Genomic DNA, 17193 nt, shown 5'->3' with positions numbered 1-17193 from the left:
GTGGCTTGGTGGTCGGACCTTATTGGGCTTACCAGTTTTTATTGAAAGCCCATTTGTTTTTAACTCTTGACAACTTTATATACGTTGACGGTAAACCTATTTTGCTGCTGCCCTTGAGAAATACCCTAATTTACAAATTCTCAGGAAGGAGGATCAGGAAACATTTGGAGGTATGTGCGAGATCTTGTTTATCGGGCCTTCTTACTTTCTTTTCGTTTTCGTCTTTTGCTGATATTTTGTTTTTTTTTGTCTTGCAGAGACTCAAAGGACCGACCGACCATGTATCTTCAGTGCTATATCAACGAAAAGGGCGAGAAAGTTTACACCACTAAGGTAACCCCCTTTTCACTTTGCTCATCTCCTCTTTCTCTTTTTTTTTTATATGCAAGTTGACATCCCACTGTACTACTTTCTTAGATGTGCGTAACTAGTTTCAAATGCTTTAAATCTTCTTTAAGTTAAAATGATCTCTCATATAATAAATATCAAACCTTGTTTTGTTTAGCAGAGATAAGTTTATTCTTTCCGAGCTTGTTTTATCTCTCAGCGTGTTGATTGCATTTTTTTCTTATTTAAGTTTAAATAAACTTAGCAATCGGGTTTTCCTCTGCTCACTTTTAGTCTCTTTTGTTGCTTTTAATCAAATTCAATTTGTGCAGAAAGAATCACCACTCGGGTTAGCCACTGAATCTGCTCATCCAGGTAAAGCCTTCTTATCTTTTTTTTTTTTGTTGAAGGAATTCACAAATCTCTTTTGAGTTTTAAATCAAATATCTTTGTGCTGTTGCAGCCCGATTCTCCCCTGATGATAAATACTCAAAGGAGAGAGTTACTTTGAAGAAGCGTTTCGGTCTCTTACCCATCCAGGGCGCACCTGTCAAGTACTGAAAGGCCTAAAACACTCTGTCGTCCCTTTGGTTTTTTCATGTTTTGCTGCTACGTTGTTTCTTAATGAAACCGTCTTTGTAATTGTATCGTCTCCAAATAGTGGAGTGAACCTTAAAAGAAGCAAGACTTCGAGAGTTATTAATTTTCAAGAGCGCTAAAATCAAAATATTTTTGAACTAACAAAGTAAAACGAAACCATTTTATATGTAATGGGTTATACTACCATTTAGCTATGCATGTTTTGCGCACCCCTCAAACAGAGAAAAAGGTTCCTCTTCTGTCATTATTAGACCATTCATTTCACATTGTTTAGTAAGCTTTGTGTAAAATAAGCAGTAACACTCAGCTTCCTTTGTTTTGATGTTCTTCTTTTGCCGACTGCTATCTTCTCTCTTAATGAATTGTTGACTCCAACTGTCAGCAATTTTCGTCAAGTGTAATTTTATTTTCAAGAGTGCTAAAATCGAATATGGTTTGATCAAACGTGCCTGCCATTTATTTATCCATATTCTTTCATCAGTGTATTAGACCATTCACATATTGTAAGTAAGCTTTGGGTAAAATAAGCAGCAGCATACGTGAAAGAAAAAACTGCCCAGAGCCAAAGTAACGCTAATCAACCTCTGCAATTTTGGCGCATATACGTGCTCTCCTCTTCTTGTTTCTCTTCAAACTCGAATGACCATCTCCCTTCCTCCATTTTTCTTTCTTGGAAACTGTTGTTTCGTCCTTTGCAGAATAAGACTTGATCCTAACAGCTCGAAATTGCTCTCTGCTGGTGGTGGTGTCAGGCCTCAAAAGCAGCAACTCTGGCGGTTGGCTAACACCGCAGATGCGCCCAAAATAGTAGAGAGGCTCAACATAGCATGAGGATGAAACCACAATTCCCTTCATGCTCTTTGGGTTGACAAGTTTTATAAACTCTCCAATCTCCTCGTAGCAAGAGTGATCAGAGTAGTGCACGGAATACATGTTGTCATGGAACAAATGCACCGCCCCTTGTAGCAGTAGTAATTCTCTCTGTTGAGCAGCAGTTGAGGTAAGAAGAGAAGTGGCATCTCCTTTGAAAGGTGTTTTGAGCCAAGGGAGACCCGAAGGCATGATGCCGATGGTTGGGCACATGAGATTGAGCCCCTCGAGTGTCTGAATGCTGAAACTGTGACGAGGGACAGCGCGCACTCTTGTAAGAGATGTATCGGTGGTGAAAGTGTCCTGGAAGCCAAGGAGATGCATGGTACGGAGTCGCTCTGGCCAAACCCAAATCTAAGAAGACAAAGGGATCATCATATCAACAAAAAACTGAAAGAGCTAAGAAGAAGAAAGAAAAAGACCTTGATGTTGAGAAGACGGGAGATATGAAGGAGAAGATGTTCCTTGCCGAGAGAGTCAATTGCAATGAGGATATCATGAGAAGGATGAGAGAGGATTAAGTCAGCAATGAGATTGGCAGCGACACGACGGGAAGGGAAAGTGTAAATGGGATTGCAGTAGGTGTTATCCAAATAGAGAATGTCGACGGGGAAATCGTTGATAGCAGAGACGAGAGTGGTCCTTGCTTCCTCATCATCATCACATTCCCAACGGAAGTCTCCTGTGTAGAGAAAACATCCAAAGTCTCCACGGAACATGAACATCACCGATCCGGGGCAGTGGTGGGCGTCGATGGCCAGGAAATGGAGGAGAACGGGGGAGCCGGAGGAAGGAGAGCGGAGGGAGAGAGATTGCCAGGAAGAAGAGAGGGAGACGACGCGGAGCAGGGAGAGGTCGAAGCCTGGGAATCGGGAGGGGAAGAGAGAGGCGGTGGTGCGGGAGCAGAAGAGAGGAGCGTGGGACCAGAGAGGGGAGAGGCCGCGAGTGTGATCGGAGTGCATATGAGTCAAGAAGTAGGCTTGACTCCCACTCTTCCACCGGTCCACCGATATCAATCCGCTCTCCATCTCTTCGCCCCCCTTTCTGTTTCACTTTCAAATCGCGCTTCCTTCCTTTTTATTATACACAGTGTGCTTTTTAATGGGCTTACATATTATATTAAGGCCCATTATGATTGTTTCATAATCGCTTCCGGTTCTGGGAGAAATCGAATGGAGAAAGTCACAAATCCGGAAGCCTCCGCCGGAGGAAAGAAGCGTCGGCTAGAGGAGGATGAAGTTGGTTGCAGTCACGTTGCAAATGGAGATCAAAGTTTCTCTCTCCGTGAGTAGAATCTTCCCCTCCCCCCCTCTCGATTTTGTTGTTATAATAAAAAAATTGAGAGATTTCCCCCTGACTCGTGATTGGGTTTTGACAGAGGATGAACTTACCTTTAGCGATACTTCTGTGGCGCTTCGGATGATGCGGTCTCAGTTTCCTCGCATTGACCAGGTATATCTGTTATTTAATCAATTTCTACATTCTCTCTCTCTCTGTGTCTGAAAATTTGAGTCGCATTGCCTCTTTTCGTCTGTTACAACAGGCTTCGGTCCCGCCATTCATATTACAGTCGCAATTGTACAGTAGCGTCAACGATAGAACGCAGGTCGATAGAGAACTTGAGGTTTTTACTTTCCTTCTCTAACCAAACCCCATATAGTTTCTCTTTTCTTCTTGCAGTTTCTCATATTTTCCTTTGAAAAGTTCCTTTTTTTTTTTTTTTTGGGTGTCAACTTTTATCATCTATAATAGTTCTTTTCTGTAATGATCAATTTCAAATTGGTGCAGCTTCTACGAAGGGATAAAATTGTTCGTGTTTTCAAACTCAACACTGGACAAGATGATCATGCAATCATCTTTCTGGATGACTATCTTAACCAGGTTGCCTGTGCTTTCCTTCCCTTCCCTTCCTTCCTTGTCGCCTATTCTACATAATCCATCCAATATGTTTTAAGGTTGATCGAATAGCAAAGAGGATGGAAGATAAGAATCAGAGTGATACTGCAACTATTTTCAAGTGGTTCAAAGAACATGTCCTTGATTCTAAAATTGAGCCCAATATTTCACATCATGAGCTTGTGAGAGTCCTCTCTCTCTCTCTCTCTCTCTCTCTCTCTATACGTATCTGTCTTTTGTCCTCGCTCTACTTGTACATGAAAGTTTTCAACTAAAATTCAAATGCAGTGTACGCTCTTGTCATTGGGGGTAAAGGTGAAGGATGCGCACATCACTCTCTTAATCAACGCTGGCCTTCTCGTATGTAAACAATTATACCACTCCTTCATCCACTCTCTCTCTCTCTTTGTAACACTTGATACCATTTTTGTCTCTCAGACACGCCAACTTATTGATCCAGACATGTACTGGTTTACCATTCCCAGTATTGGCAAACTGTTGAAGGCTCTGCGGCAGGTAACTTCCTAGCTATAACTTTTATTCGATCAAACCTTTTCTCTAACTCTTGATGATCAGGGAAGGAAGGAGCTACTCTCGTTGCTAAAGCGCAAGCGTCACAAAGAGATGTTCTTGGCCCAGCTTGAAAAGAAACGACTCCGCTACTCTCCTCTTGATATGAGATTTCACATTCGAGATCTCATTGGCTCCCGTCACCTCAAAACTTTCCAAACCACTTCTGGTCTGCTTCTTCGCCTTTCAACCGACTAACAACCCCCTTTTCTCATATACACAACACATCCACTTAATGTTGTCAATTCATCCGATTTAGCTCATCTTGTTAAGTGAATATATTTGTTCAAAAGGAGAATGGGTTTTTCATAAAGAGAAACCACCAAATCGAGCTAAATCCATACACGATTGTTAAAATTGAAATTGGCTCCTTTTTTATACACGCAATTTAATTACTAGTAGTTGTGAAGCCTTGCTTATGAGTAGTGCAAGTTGCCGGCAGCTATCATTCTGTTGATGAACTCTTCCTGTCTATTGGAACCAATTCTTCCTCCGGCTTCCACTGTGTTACTGGAATCTAGTTGGCTTCTCTTCTCTGAAGAGCTTATGTACGTATACAACACCAGATTTGCGTCTCTTCTTGAATAAGCAACCTCTCTCTTTAGAAAAACACTCAAGAGTCTCTGTCTCTAAGACTCTTTCCTGGTCTGTGGATTGAACGGTTGGCTGAAGGTAATGGAGTTTACAGGGTTAGCTGTTTGGTTTTGGATTTCCCGGCACGGCAAAGTTTTTTTGGATGGGAAAACTTCATTCTCAGGCAAGACATGACACAACAAGGTAAAGATTGAGAAAGATTGAGAGGAGAGATGAAGCTCAAAACTCAAAAGTGAGATCAGAGAGGATTATATACAAGTTGGTGTTCTTGAGCTTAGTTTGGAAGACAAAAAAAAAGTATTCCACTTAGCTGCTGCGTGCTTAAGATACTCATTAGTAATATGACGTCAGATAATGAAACAGATTCTGAATTGTGCAGTCACACCGAACTGATAAAACTAAAGACAAAAACATAACGACAATTAACAAAAGATGATAGATGTTTCTTATTTTCCAAAGAGTGTTTTATCCCCTTAGGACTGACTAACAAAAGTAAGAAGAACCTCCAGAAAAAGAGACATAGGGGACTAATCAAATACATGTCAAAACTTATACCCCGGAAACATGGGAACCCAATTCTTCCCGAGAGAAGAAGAAAACGAAAAATGAGGGTAAAGAGTGAACAAAGATTCTGAGTAAATAATACTCTACTGATACGTTGCAGAGAAAATTATATAAAGAGGCTTTGCTTAAAGGTGGTAATAAACCAACGAACGATATTAAATAAGAGCCTGGGCAGCACCAAGTTTACAGACATCTCTGAGCCTCCAAATGGGATACATAGATTCCTCCCCTGCGTCCACCTGTTGCATTGCCCACTTGTAGTACACCGAGTGTATTGTATCCTACAATCCATCACACAACATAGTATTAGAGCAGTGTAGATTAAATATACTGTTTTTTTCTCTGTTTTTGATTTATATCACTGGTTACCTGGCCTCCTTCTTTGATGTTGCCATTCTTGTCGCGCACACAGAATATTTCTTGCGTTTGGAACTGTCAAATAAAAGATGACGATGCAATCCATCAAATGCACATCTTAACTAAAGGATGATCTCACATAAGTTTTTTTTAAAAAAAAGGAAGATCATTTACCCTGACGATGATTGTGGGCGTAGTTCCCATCATCTTTGTCTCTTCAACTTCTACTTCCGATATATGCAGAATCTGAACAACACAAAAATGAAGCCAACTGACTCGCGAGCTTTACATTATCTCGTGGTGTGAACCAAGTATAACAAAAACAACCTTACCTTGTGATCGAAAAAAAGATCATGGCCTTTTAAAGCTGCGAGCTCTGCCGTGCACCGCTCAATCACTTCCGCGCTGCAAAACTTCTTCAACGTCTCAGCATCTCCCTGGCTCGGAGATGGGAGACTAATTAGAAGCAACCAAAAAATAATAGAAGATGGGAGTGTAGATGATCCATTTCAAAACTTCAGCCTAACCTTGCTATATGCACTCAAGACTGGTTTGATGGCTTCATGAACTTCTGCAGCAAAGTCCGTCAAGGAGAAGGTTCTGACCACGAAAGAGATAACATTAACCGAGAAGGGGAAACATTTTCATACAAAGAATCTACCACTTACGGATCTCGGCGGCGTATCTCCTTGTAAGTTGATCCAGAATCTGTCTCGTTAAACACTGCTTCATTTAAGCTGCCAAACACATATATAAGTAAGTTCATTTTTAAAGGAAGTGTTCACAAGGGAGTAGTAATTAGAGCATACTCCTGAATTTTGTGAACAATGGGGTTGTCACTAGTTTCCCATCTTTCCACAACATCTTCTGCAATCTACAAGTACAAAACAGTATCATCAGAGAGATAATTGCAGGAAAAGAGTAAAGAGAGAAAAATTGTTTATTACCTCTTGGCTTTTGCTGACGACAGGCTCACTTATCCCGCTTAGACGTTTAAAAGCAGGATGAGCTTGCATCTAAACCAAAATAGAAAAGTAAGCAAGAGGAATGGAATATAAAAACATGGAATAAGCGGAAAAGACTAAAGAGGGTCGTCGCTGTTACCTTCTCTCTTAAAGATTCCCACTTCTTTTGCCACTTGGACTGTTTTGTTGGAGTAACAACCAGATCCGTTCTTTCACTTCTCACACCTGTAAATGGTGGGGGAGGCGTGTATTCGAGGTGCTTCTTTTTAGGCGTTCCTCCTCGCAATTCATCCTTCACAATGTCAAGTCCCTTCTTCGCTAAGTCAAGGGGCGAAGAAATGCTTGATTTAATTTTTCCAAATAATGTATGTTGTTGACCTCCCTCAGTATTGCCTGATTGCTGCTGCTGCTGCTGGTTTTCCTCTTTAGAGGCTCCTGTGCCTGATGAACTCGCTGACTCTGCATTCTCCTCCTTACCGAGCTTGAATGACTCCTTGACCTGATCACAAAAAAAATCCATAACCAAATTTAACCCCCCAAAAAATGCAACAATTAACGACTGAAAGGACTAAAAAGAGCGGGCTTCCAGCCAAAAAAAAAAAAACCTCTTCTGTGGCCGCTGAGAACTTGTCTTTCACACTTGAAGAGACCTGCACCACGAAAGCTGTTTGGTAAGAAACAATCCTATAGCCTTTAACAGTGTACAAATAAACAATTTTTCATCAGTATAGTATTCAGTTACCAAACAACAACCGATATTTGACACATACAGGTACACATAAGCACATTTCTTAACACAGCCAACCCAAAAAAAATTGCAAATCCGGCAAAGAAGATACAACCCAGCTTAGGGAAATATTGGCACTTTGTTTCATACAGGCTCTTGTACCTTTAAAAAGTTTACAAAATATGGTGGGAGTTCCAGGCAGGGTCTAGTACCTTTTTAGCGACAGATTCAGCCTCGGTCCAGACACCATCAACTTGCTTGTAGAGCTGCTCAGTCTTTTCTTTTGTTCTGCGTTTGTTTGTTTGTTTTTTTTTTATTTCATTCATAAGCAACTACAAATGTCTGTCTCTCTAGAAAAGTAAGTGGAAATTGGTAAGATGTAACTTACTTAACTTTGAGGTCCTCTTTAACACCTTTAAGCTCATCTGCCTTTTCCTTGAGCTCCTTCACTGTTCGTTGGAATTCAGGATTGCTGTGTAAACGACAACAACATGGACAGGTGTTAAGAAAATTTTGTATAGAAAACATAACAGTTGGCATCAAAACAAAAGGAGATACCTTTCAGCCTCCCCTCTAATTTTCTTGGAGAAGTCGCTGAAAATGCTGAACCGGCGATTAATCGAATACCCATTGACTGGCATCAACCCTAGCCTTGCGCCCACTCTCTACAAAAAACTACCAAATCGAGTAAGCCCCAGTTCGTAATCACAAACAGTATAGTAGAGAAAACAAAATCGATAATCTCACGGACCCGTTGATGCGCCAATTGGAGGAAGAGAGGCTGCTTTGTCATGACTAAATCTCGAATCACCTTTCTACTCGCCATTCCAACGATCCTCGTAGTGATGAAATTCGAAATGGAAAGATTAATTTTTTTTTTTTTTTGCCTTGAGAAAGAAACCAATTTGGAGTGTTGTTGCCTTTAAGCCCTAAAGATGCATTCGCTAAACCTTCTTCTGGGGTTTCTCTTTCGGACCGACTTGTTTGGTAACACGAACAAGTATATTCCGTGTGCGGATATGGAGACTGCTTTCCAAACAATATTCCTCGCTCTCGTCTCATAAAGATTTGGGCCGTTAACCTCAAAAATAAGTTGAAGAGGCCCAAAACACTGTAAGACACAAATTGAACCATTGTAAGATAAAAAAATATATTCTATAATAGAATTGAAATATGCTTTAATATATTCCTCTAAAATATAAATATTTAAATATATGATAAAATATAAAATAATTATATTTAAAAATATCAATTTCTTTTATATAATATAAACACAATTGAGTTCGAGTAATTTTACTTCTAAATGCTTTATTTTCCATTTTCGCTTATTTTTTTTAATAATAATTTTTCAAATTTTGAAAAGAAAAACTGAATGTTTCTTCAAATTTAAATTTAGTGGTATTTTATTTTTTTCATTTTTCAAATTTTAAGGAATTGAACAGTATTTTTTTAAATTATTCAGCTCCTCATTTTTTAAAATAAACTTTTTATTTACAAACTAATCACTAATGTTATTTATTATGATTTTATATTTTAATAAATTATAAGTTAATGCCATCCAATTAATTTCAAGGTCTATATAATTAGATGTTAAAAATGAAAACATGAAATTATTAATTTCTAAAAATTTATGTTCGTTATAGAAGAACTTAAAATATAGGTTTGTTTTTCATTTCATAATACTTTGGTTAATGATATAAATAAATTATATATACATATATATTCTTTTTTATTTACTTATTTATTAAGTGACTCATCTTCGAATATATTTATTAAAAACTAAAATATAATATTTTATTAATATTTATTTTTATCTTCTTTATGTTTTTATTTTATATTATTTAAGTTACTACTACTACAGTTTCTTTTTTTTGTCAACTACTACTACTACAGTTTCAGAATGAATTATTTATTAATTTGGTTTGTATGAATCTTTGGAAAGATACCTTGGTCTTCAGACTCTTCATTGGTTGTTTCACTAATAGTGCTTTTCGTTTGGTAATTGAGAACGTTTATGAATCGACAAGCCTAATCCTTTATATACTAAATTGCAAGTCACCCGTCCAATAGAATTCTTACATATGGCATATGCTTTACAAATTTTTTTAGTGTCGACAAAACAAATTAATTTTGTTCCTAAAATTTCTGAATTTCCAAATAAATAAAATCTAAATTCCTAAATTTTCTCCATTATCATCCCACGTTCAAAACTAATCACAATTTAAACTGTTTTGTTGTCGATCTATTTGCAAAAAAAAAGTTCTATATTAATCTTCTCTTTCTACTTCATCTCTGTTTCTGCTATTCCATCGTTTCATATTTTTTTTTTTACGATTGAGATCTTTGACTGAAACAAAAAAAAATACATATTTGATTATTCTTAATTAATAATCCTTTTTCACAGATTTCAAATTTCAAATAGCGTTTGAGTGAACTCATGTTTCAAATCTTAGCTCTTCAATTAAAGAAGGCAAATCAAAGGTTCCTCGGCAGCAAAGGTAACAACAATAAGCATTTCCAACTCTATTACACAAAAATGAGTAGCCTTTAAGAAAACGTCACTGATACTATATTTCTTTTCTTATATCATTTTATATATTGGACATACATCATAGAGACTAAACTAATTCTCAATTTGTTGAACAAATTTCTTTGTTTTGGTGATGATTTAGGGAAGGAGAGTTAGAGGCTCACCTTTAAATCACACGTATATGGCTCCTAAAAACTCGAGAAGGACCGAAACAAGAAGAAAAAATTGGTGATAGTAAAATAACTCGGGGCGGGTGATAGAAGAACGAGGACTATGTCTATTATCTAGATTAAGATCTAACCTCAGGTTAGTCTTCCATATTTTGTATTTGTGTGTTTATTATCTTATAAAAAGGGGTGTGTTTTTTTTTTTTTACTTTTGATTCAACATACACTTCTGAATTTATTTTTGGGAAAATTTGGAAAATGCACTCAAATAAGAATAAGATTTGAAAATTACACCTTTATTTAAGTTTTTGGAAAAATACACTTGTATATATATAAATTTACCTAATTGACCATTCTTAATATTTTTCTATTTCTAATATATTGTTCAAAAATTGATTTTTGTTTTAGAAAAAAAAAATCGTAATGGAATCTACAAATTATGTTGATAAAAAAAATCTACCAATTATCTCTTTTAATATATTTACACAATATCTTTCCCATATCTTTTTATAATAACTTAAATTATTTTATTATTTTGGATAAAATAAAGAACCCAGGTCATTCGTCTCCTTCCTTGTTGACAAAAATTCGTCTCCTTCCTTCTCCTTATTTCTCCATTTCTGAAAATTTTTTCTCCTTTCACAGATCTTCCTCTCATCTCATTAAGAGAAGTTTGTTGATTCATGAATCAAATATCAGTTTTTAATTCTGATTCTATTTTATTGGACTATAGTTCTGGTGTTTTTATTTTAGGAAAATCATATTGCATTTGCCTGGAGTTTTAGAAGAGTGGAAGCTTGCTCAAGATGTCATCGTTCAGGATACAATCGTGCGAGATGCGACTTTGGAATTTGACGTCTTTCTGTTCTAAATGTTTTTTCTGCAACATTTGTTTTTTTTTGGTTACTCTAGGTTTTGGTAACTGTTTTAGTTTTTATTTGACAATAAGGTTTGATTATTTTCACAACACATGTTATGTTTTCCATTTGTTCTACACCTTTAAAGAACTATGATTCTGTTCAAGTTCAACATAAGTGTCGTTAATGCTAGACTAGATGGACACCTTATGTTTTTTTCTTCTATGATGGTGAATATGAATTTGATTAATGAAGAAAGAAAAGATATGTATTTGGTTAAGACCAGCAAAAAGATTTTCTGAAAGCCTAAGGGAAGTGATCGTTATGCATACAAAGGAAGTTATTTGGTTTAGCAAGGCCATATAAACAACCTTTTTTAACAACAGGCGCAAAAAAAAATGATATACTGAAGCCGGAGTCCAAACCCTTCACATTCCAAGCTTTAACCGAAATTCTTTTACCATCTAAGCTAACTGATTCTTTATAAGATTGGCCCCAAAATTAGTTTAACTAACGTTACTTGTTTATTGTTTATATAAGTTAAAGAAAATAAAATAAAATAAAATCTGTATAAATTTCATGATATAGTCGTCCAAAGACTATGAATTATTCACATATTTATCTTTTGTTATTGTAAAATTTAAATGTTACAATAACATGTTTATCTCAACATACATATTTATCTTAAACATAAATAACTAATTTTAATGGTATTTTTATTAATTTCAAATATTAGTTTGTTAATTTTGAATTTATATATTAATTATTGAAATATCTAATTTGGGTAAAAAGGTCAATTCACAATTAAAGAAGTGTATTTTTCAAAAAGAAAAATAAAAAATGCAATTATCAAAAATCAAACTGTTTTTGGGGTAATTTACAAATTATCCCTTTATTTTTCTTATATAGTGTTTATCAAATTTGTAGATTTGTTCACAAATCGAAATGCCAAAGAATAAAAAGAATGACTAGAAAACATAATAATTAACTTCAATTATCTACATAATTGTACATGTGCAATATATATGCCTTTGATGTTCATATTTAATGATTGTGTTGGTTTGGGAAAAAGATTAATATTATAAATTTGGGTCAACTATTGTAAGATATGAACAGCAAAACTTTAATTTCTTTTTGTATGTTTCCGAACAATAATAATCAAAAGAATATGTATTTTAACTATAAACTAGATCTTGACCCGCGCTTTAGAAGCGCGGAATATTTTACGATCAAAAATTTCACTAATAACTTAACAAATATTTTGGTAATTTTTAAAAGTGTGTATTTAAAATATTTTTTGCATTTAAATCAGCATTTTTAAATTCAACCCGATTGTGATTATACCGGTTAATTCGGTGATCTGACAATTCAATTTAGGTTTTTAAAATATTCATATTAAAAAAATTACTAAAACCCGAGATTAACCGATTGAACTGTTGGATGACCGATATGTAATCTAATTTGATTTAAATTGTAATAATTTCATAATTTGTAATCTTATACTCCAAATTTTAAAGTTCATTATTTTACAATTTATGAAATTATGACGTTTCTACAAAATTTTAAAAAGAAAATGATAGATATAACATAACTAAGATTAATTATTGTATTGTTTAGAAACATTGATAGTAGTATAAAAAATATATTGTTTGGAAACATTGATAGTAGTATAAAGAAATAAATATATTGTTTGGAAACATAGATAGTAGTATAAAAAAAGAAACATTAATGATTTAATGTAAGTTTTACTATAAAATATAAAAATGTATTTAATTTAAAAACTTACAAAATAAATGTTAGGTCCAATAGAATGTTTCTGTTTTAATAAGATAGATTTAAAAATGATATATAATATGTTCAACATAAATATATAATATATATTTACAGAAATATAAAGGCCCGTACGTAGTACGGGAGATATACTAGTGCTGTTATAAACTGTGAAGAAAAGTCAGAAGGGAGTCAGGGCAGACAGACCCCGCAGAACACTGAGGCGCCAAAAGTCTCAAGAGACCTGATCACCACTATCAGAAAAAAATTTCTCAGACGAGGACTACCGGTTTAATAATGAAATTGTTTTGCATAGATAATTTTCCATTGTATTTTGGATACTTTGGTATCTAAAAGAAGAAAAAAAAACATGTGGCTTGCATACCTGTACAATGATATTGCCATCTACGAGTCACACCACATACATGAACTAACATATTGCTCTACAAGATCATCAAACTGATAATAACATGGAAAACCAATAATCAGCAAACGGGGACACAATAGAGAAAAGGATAAACGGACCGGACCATATACGTAATGCACTTAAGGATCATCAAACTGATAATATATGGAAAGCAGAAGCACCTGGAAAATAGACAGTACAGTGTCAGGGACTTTTAGTGTAGTTCGGGTAAGGGCTCTGGAATGTCCGGATTATTATGAATCTATTTATGATGTAAACCAGTTGGTTATTCTTGGTTTACACTACAAGAAAACGTGGCCTTAACGACCAACATTAACGACCACAAAAGCGTAGTCGTAATTTTGGATCTATGTTACGACCCATTTACGACCAAAACAAAATTGGTCGTAAATTGGTAGTAAATTTGCAACTAATACATGTAGTCGTAAATTAGTTGTAATTTTACATCTAGTTTACGACTACAATCCCTGCTAGTCGTAAAACAGTTGTAATTTTACGACTTATTTACAACCAAATATTTACATCCAACTAACGACTCAATTACGAGAGCATTAGTAGCACTTTGGTAGTTAATTTATCATTACACGTAAAAACGTTGTAAGATCGTCACCTACCAAAATCGAAATTTCTCTATAAATATGACATTTTCCCTCATTCTTAAGATGCACCAAAAAAACGAAAAGAGCAAAACAAAAAACGAAAAGAGTAAAAAAATGTCTGGAAATATTTATGAGGTTCGGAGTTGGATGTATGCGCATAAAGATTCAAGCGGAAGAGTAACAGACGAATTTCTCAGCGGAGCAGAGATATTCATGTACCAGGCCGGACAGACGCCTCTGACAAAGGAAACAGGTAAAATGTTATGTCCTTGTCGTAAATGCAACAATACGAAGTTTGCTGCTAGTGATACCGTTTGGAAACATATAGTAAATAGAGGATTTACTCCACATTACTATATTTGGTTTAACCACGGAGAAGGTGATAGTAGGAATGAAGCTAGTAGTAGTAATCAAGTTGAAAATGTTCGTAATAGAGTTGAACCACATTTGCCTTCTGAAAGTGTCATTCAAGAAGATCATATGGTAGATCATGATAGAATGCATGATATGGTTACCGATGCATCGTGAAACTACATCAGTAATAGAGGAGGTCGAAAATGTAGAGGGGCCTAACTTGGATGCAAAAAGATTTTATGAAATGCTAGCAGCAGCTAATGAGCCAATTTATGAAGGTTGTAGAGAAGGTCTTTCTAAATTATCATTGGCAGCTAGGATGATGAATATCAAAACTGATCATAACTTACCTGAAGTTTGTATGGATGCATGGGCTGAGTTGTTTAAAGAGTATTTGCCTGAAGAGAATTTGTGTGCTGAATCTTATTATGAGATTCAGAAACTTGTTCATAGTCTTGGTTTACCTTCGGAGATGATTGATGTTTGTATAGACAACTGTATGATATACTGGGGAAAAGACGCAGAATTGTTAGAGTGTAAATTTTGTAAGAAGCCACGATATAAACCGCAAGGACGTGGAAGGAATAGGGTGCCGTACCAGCGGATGTGGTACTTACCTATTAAGGATAGATTGAAGAGATTATATCAATCTGCAAAGACGGCAGCATCGATGAGATGACATGCAGAACATGATCAGAAGGAAGGAGAGATCAATCATCCCTCTGATGAAAAGCTTGGAAGCACTTGAATTCAGTGTACCCTGATTTTGCAAGTAACCCCCGCAACGTTTATCTTGGGCTCTGCACAGATGGCTTTAGTCCATTTGGAATGTCTGGAAGACAATACTCGCTTTGGCCAGTCTTCTTGACGCCATACAACCTTCCACCAGAGATGTGTATGGAAAAAGAATTGCTTTTCATGAGTATATTGATACCTGGACCAAAACATCCTAAGAGGTCCCTTGATGTTTTTCTACAACCTTTGATAGAAGAATTGAAGAAATTATGGTCAACAGGCGTGCAAACATATGATTGTTCGACGAAAACAAACTTTACAATGCGAGCAGTTCTATTGTGGACTATTAGTGACTTTCCTGCATATAGGATGTTGTCGGGTTGGACGACGCATGGAAGACTATCTTGTCCATATTGTATGGGAAGCACAGACGCATTTTAGTTGAAGAATGGTAGGAAGACGTCTTGGTTTGATTGCCATCGAAGATTTCTTCCCATTAACTATCCATACCGAAGGAACAAGAAATTGTTTCGGTCAAAAAGGGTTGTACGGGACACCACTCCACCATATTTATCTGGAGAGGAAATCGAGAAGGATATTGATTACTATGGTGGATGCAGCACAGTCATCAAAGACGGTAATTGGCATACTCCTGCAAATATGCCTGATGGTTACGGGACTCAGCATAATTGGCACAAGAAGAGTATATTTTGGGAACTTCCATATTGGAAAGATCTACTTCTGCGCCACAATCTTGACGTGATGCATATAGAGAAGAACTTCTTTGACAACATCATCAATACATTGTTGAATGTCCCCGGCAAGACAAAAGATAACAAGAACTCAAGGTTGGATTTGCCTGCATTATGTTCTTGGATTGAGCTGCATATTAGAAACGATGGGAGAATTCCAGTTCCCATTTTCAGATTGTCAGCAGAAGCAAAAGCATCGTTGTTCAAGTGGGTGTCATCAGATGTGAAGTTTTCTGATGGATATGTTTCAAATCTATCAAGATGTGTTGATCATCAGGGACAGAAGTTTTCAGGGATGAAAAGTCATGACTGTCATGTTTTTATGCAACGACTTCTACCATTTGCATTTGCGGAGTTGCTTCCAAAAAATGTTCACGAAGCACTTGCAGGTAACAAATTATTAAAGTTATTAGTTCTTCTTTTTGGAAAAAAACTTATAATTGTAAATTATTTGTAGGCATCAGAGCTTTTTTCAGAGATTTCAGTGCACGCACCTTAACTGTAGATGTCATCAGACAACTTGATGAGAATATCCGGATCTTGATGTGCAATTTGGAGAAATTTTTTCCTCCGTCCTTTTTTGACGTCATGGAACATCTGGTTATCCATCTTCCGTATGAGGCACTACTTCGTGGACCTGTTCATAATGGATGGATGTATCCTTACGAGCGAGCTATGAAATATTTGAAAGGGAAAGCAAAAAATCTGGCAAGGGTGGAAGGTTCAATAGTTGCTGGGAGTTTGAATGAGGAAACTTCTCACTTTACGTCCTAGTACTTTGGGTCACAAGTCCGGACACGGAAAAGGACTACGAGCAGATATGATGATGGTGGTGTTATACCGACATATTTTGGTGAAGATGTTCCAGATATTTTCTGTCAGATTGGACGGCTAGGTGGAAAACTGAAAGAAGTTTGGTGGTTGAGTTCAGAAGACGCTCATAGTGCCCACACATATATACTCCTTAATTGCGAGGAGATTGAGTTATTTGAAAGGTAATTAAAATTATTTTGCTTCTAAATTTTATCATACATATATACACTTTAATGATTATTTTGTTTTAAAACAGCGATTTTGTTGCCCAAATCGAAGAGGCTATACCAGGAATATCAAACAATGATCTCAACAAAAGGAAAGACCAACACTTTGTGAAATGGTTAAAAATATATTTTAATTATTTTTATTTTAGATTTAGATGCCCAAGGTAATTTAATTATTTTTATTTTAGATTTAAATAACAATAATTTGGTTAATTAATATATTTTCATGATTTTTTTGTAGCAAAAATGGAATTGGCCTCTTGGGATCAATGAGACGGTCAAGGCAGAGTTCAACAAAAAGGCGGGGGCTCGCCTCAAAAAACATTGTTGGCGACTGGAAGGAAAAGTGGACTCATTACGGGGATGACTCCAAACAAAGCTACCTCAGCGAGGACGTTTGGACTAACTTGAAGGCTTATTGGAATTTGCCTGAGTCAGTCCAAAGGTCTCTCACTTGCTCTGCGGCCCGGATGACCCGAGATGCTGAGGGTA

At 36.1% G+C, this 17193-nt stretch overlaps 4 protein-coding genes and 1 long non-coding RNA gene across 5 annotated transcripts; 3 read left to right on the top strand and 2 right to left on the bottom strand.

Moving 5' to 3' along the window:
* The first annotated feature begins 37 nt into the window (after nt 1-37).
* On the top strand, nt 38-1032 carry LOC108812622 (H/ACA ribonucleoprotein complex subunit 3-like protein). Its single transcript, XM_018584928.2, has 4 exons — nt 38-170; nt 258-333; nt 660-702; nt 791-1032. Exons 2-4 carry the CDS (start codon nt 280-282, stop codon nt 886-888), a joined length of 195 nt encoding a protein of 64 aa, XP_018440430.1. The 5' UTR covers nt 38-170; nt 258-279; the 3' UTR covers nt 889-1032.
* Nucleotides 1033-1358: 326 nt separating this feature from the next.
* LOC108812618 (uncharacterized) lies at nt 1359-2953 on the bottom strand. Its single transcript, XM_018584923.2, has 2 exons — nt 2220-2953; nt 1359-2151 (listed from the first exon to the last, which is right to left on the bottom strand). The coding sequence occupies exons 1-2, from the start codon at nt 2823-2825 to the stop codon at nt 1501-1503; spliced, it is 1257 nt and encodes a 418-aa protein (XP_018440425.2). The 5' UTR covers nt 2826-2953; the 3' UTR covers nt 1359-1500.
* Nucleotides 2925-4682, top strand: LOC108812619 (uncharacterized). The gene is made up of 8 exons (XM_018584924.2): nt 2925-3081; nt 3176-3249; nt 3341-3421; nt 3586-3678; nt 3753-3875; nt 3982-4053; nt 4132-4209; nt 4270-4682. The coding sequence occupies exons 1-8, from the start codon at nt 2970-2972 to the stop codon at nt 4459-4461; spliced, it is 825 nt and encodes a 274-aa protein (XP_018440426.1). The 5' UTR covers nt 2925-2969; the 3' UTR covers nt 4462-4682.
* A 597-nt stretch (nt 4683-5279) lies between these two features.
* Nucleotides 5280-8408, bottom strand: LOC108806037 (mitochondrial import inner membrane translocase subunit TIM44-2). Its single transcript, XM_018578052.2, has 14 exons — nt 8222-8408; nt 8029-8135; nt 7859-7942; nt 7683-7758; nt 7349-7393; nt 6883-7242; nt 6726-6794; nt 6588-6652; nt 6447-6515; nt 6306-6378; nt 6111-6215; nt 5953-6024; nt 5791-5853; nt 5280-5702 (listed from the first exon to the last, which is right to left on the bottom strand). The coding sequence occupies exons 1-14, from the start codon at nt 8294-8296 to the stop codon at nt 5577-5579; spliced, it is 1389 nt and encodes a 462-aa protein (XP_018433554.1). The 5' UTR covers nt 8297-8408; the 3' UTR covers nt 5280-5576.
* A 1158-nt stretch (nt 8409-9566) lies between these two features.
* Nucleotides 9567-11218, top strand: LOC108811004 (uncharacterized). Its single transcript, XR_001943215.2, has 3 exons — nt 9567-9968; nt 10143-10306; nt 10921-11218. It is a non-coding gene; the product is annotated as an uncharacterized LOC108811004 (long non-coding RNA).
* Nucleotides 11219-17193: the final 5975 nt, after the last annotated feature.

This window comes from Raphanus sativus, chromosome 6, assembly GCF_000801105.2.
Source record: "Raphanus sativus cultivar WK10039 chromosome 6, ASM80110v3, whole genome shotgun sequence".
Lineage (NCBI taxonomy): Eukaryota > Viridiplantae > Streptophyta > Magnoliopsida > Brassicales > Brassicaceae > Raphanus > Raphanus sativus.
Note: the sequence above shows the minus strand (reverse complement) of the source record. Positions and strands in the feature narration are given on the sequence as shown.

Bases quoted from the DNA above. Each gene is read 5' to 3' on its own strand.
- LOC108812619 (XM_018584924.2), top strand. From the start codon at position 2,970: ATGGAGAAAGTCACAAATCCGGAAGCCTCCGCCGGAGGAAAGAAGCGT. The intron at 3,250-3,340 runs GTATATCTGTTA...CTGTTACAACAG, and splicing joins AGTTTCCTCGCATTGACCAG to GCTTCGGTCCCGCCATTCAT. The intron at 3,422-3,585 runs GTTTTTACTTTC...AAATTGGTGCAG, and splicing joins AGGTCGATAGAGAACTTGAG to CTTCTACGAAGGGATAAAAT.
- LOC108812622 (XM_018584928.2), top strand. From the start codon at position 280: ATGTATCTTCAGTGCTATATCAACGAAAAGGGCGAGAAAGTTTACACC. The intron at 334-659 runs GTAACCCCCTTT...CAATTTGTGCAG, and splicing joins AGAAAGTTTACACCACTAAG to AAAGAATCACCACTCGGGTT. The intron at 703-790 runs GTAAAGCCTTCT...GTGCTGTTGCAG, and splicing joins CACTGAATCTGCTCATCCAG to CCCGATTCTCCCCTGATGAT.
- LOC108806037 (XM_018578052.2), bottom strand. From the start codon at position 8,296: ATGGCGAGTAGAAAGGTGATTCGAGATTTAGTCATGACAAAGCAGCCT. The intron at 7,394-7,682 runs GTACTAGACCCT...TTCGTGGTGCAG, and splicing joins CTGAATCTGTCGCTAAAAAG to GTCTCTTCAAGTGTGAAAGA. The intron at 6,795-6,882 runs GTAACAGCGACG...ATTTTGGTTTAG, and splicing joins GGGAATCTTTAAGAGAGAAG to ATGCAAGCTCATCCTGCTTT.
- LOC108812618 (XM_018584923.2), bottom strand. From the start codon at position 2,825: ATGGAGAGCGGATTGATATCGGTGGACCGGTGGAAGAGTGGGAGTCAA. The intron at 2,152-2,219 runs GTCTTTTTCTTT...TTGTCTTCTTAG, and splicing joins CCCGTCTTCTCAACATCAAG to ATTTGGGTTTGGCCAGAGCG.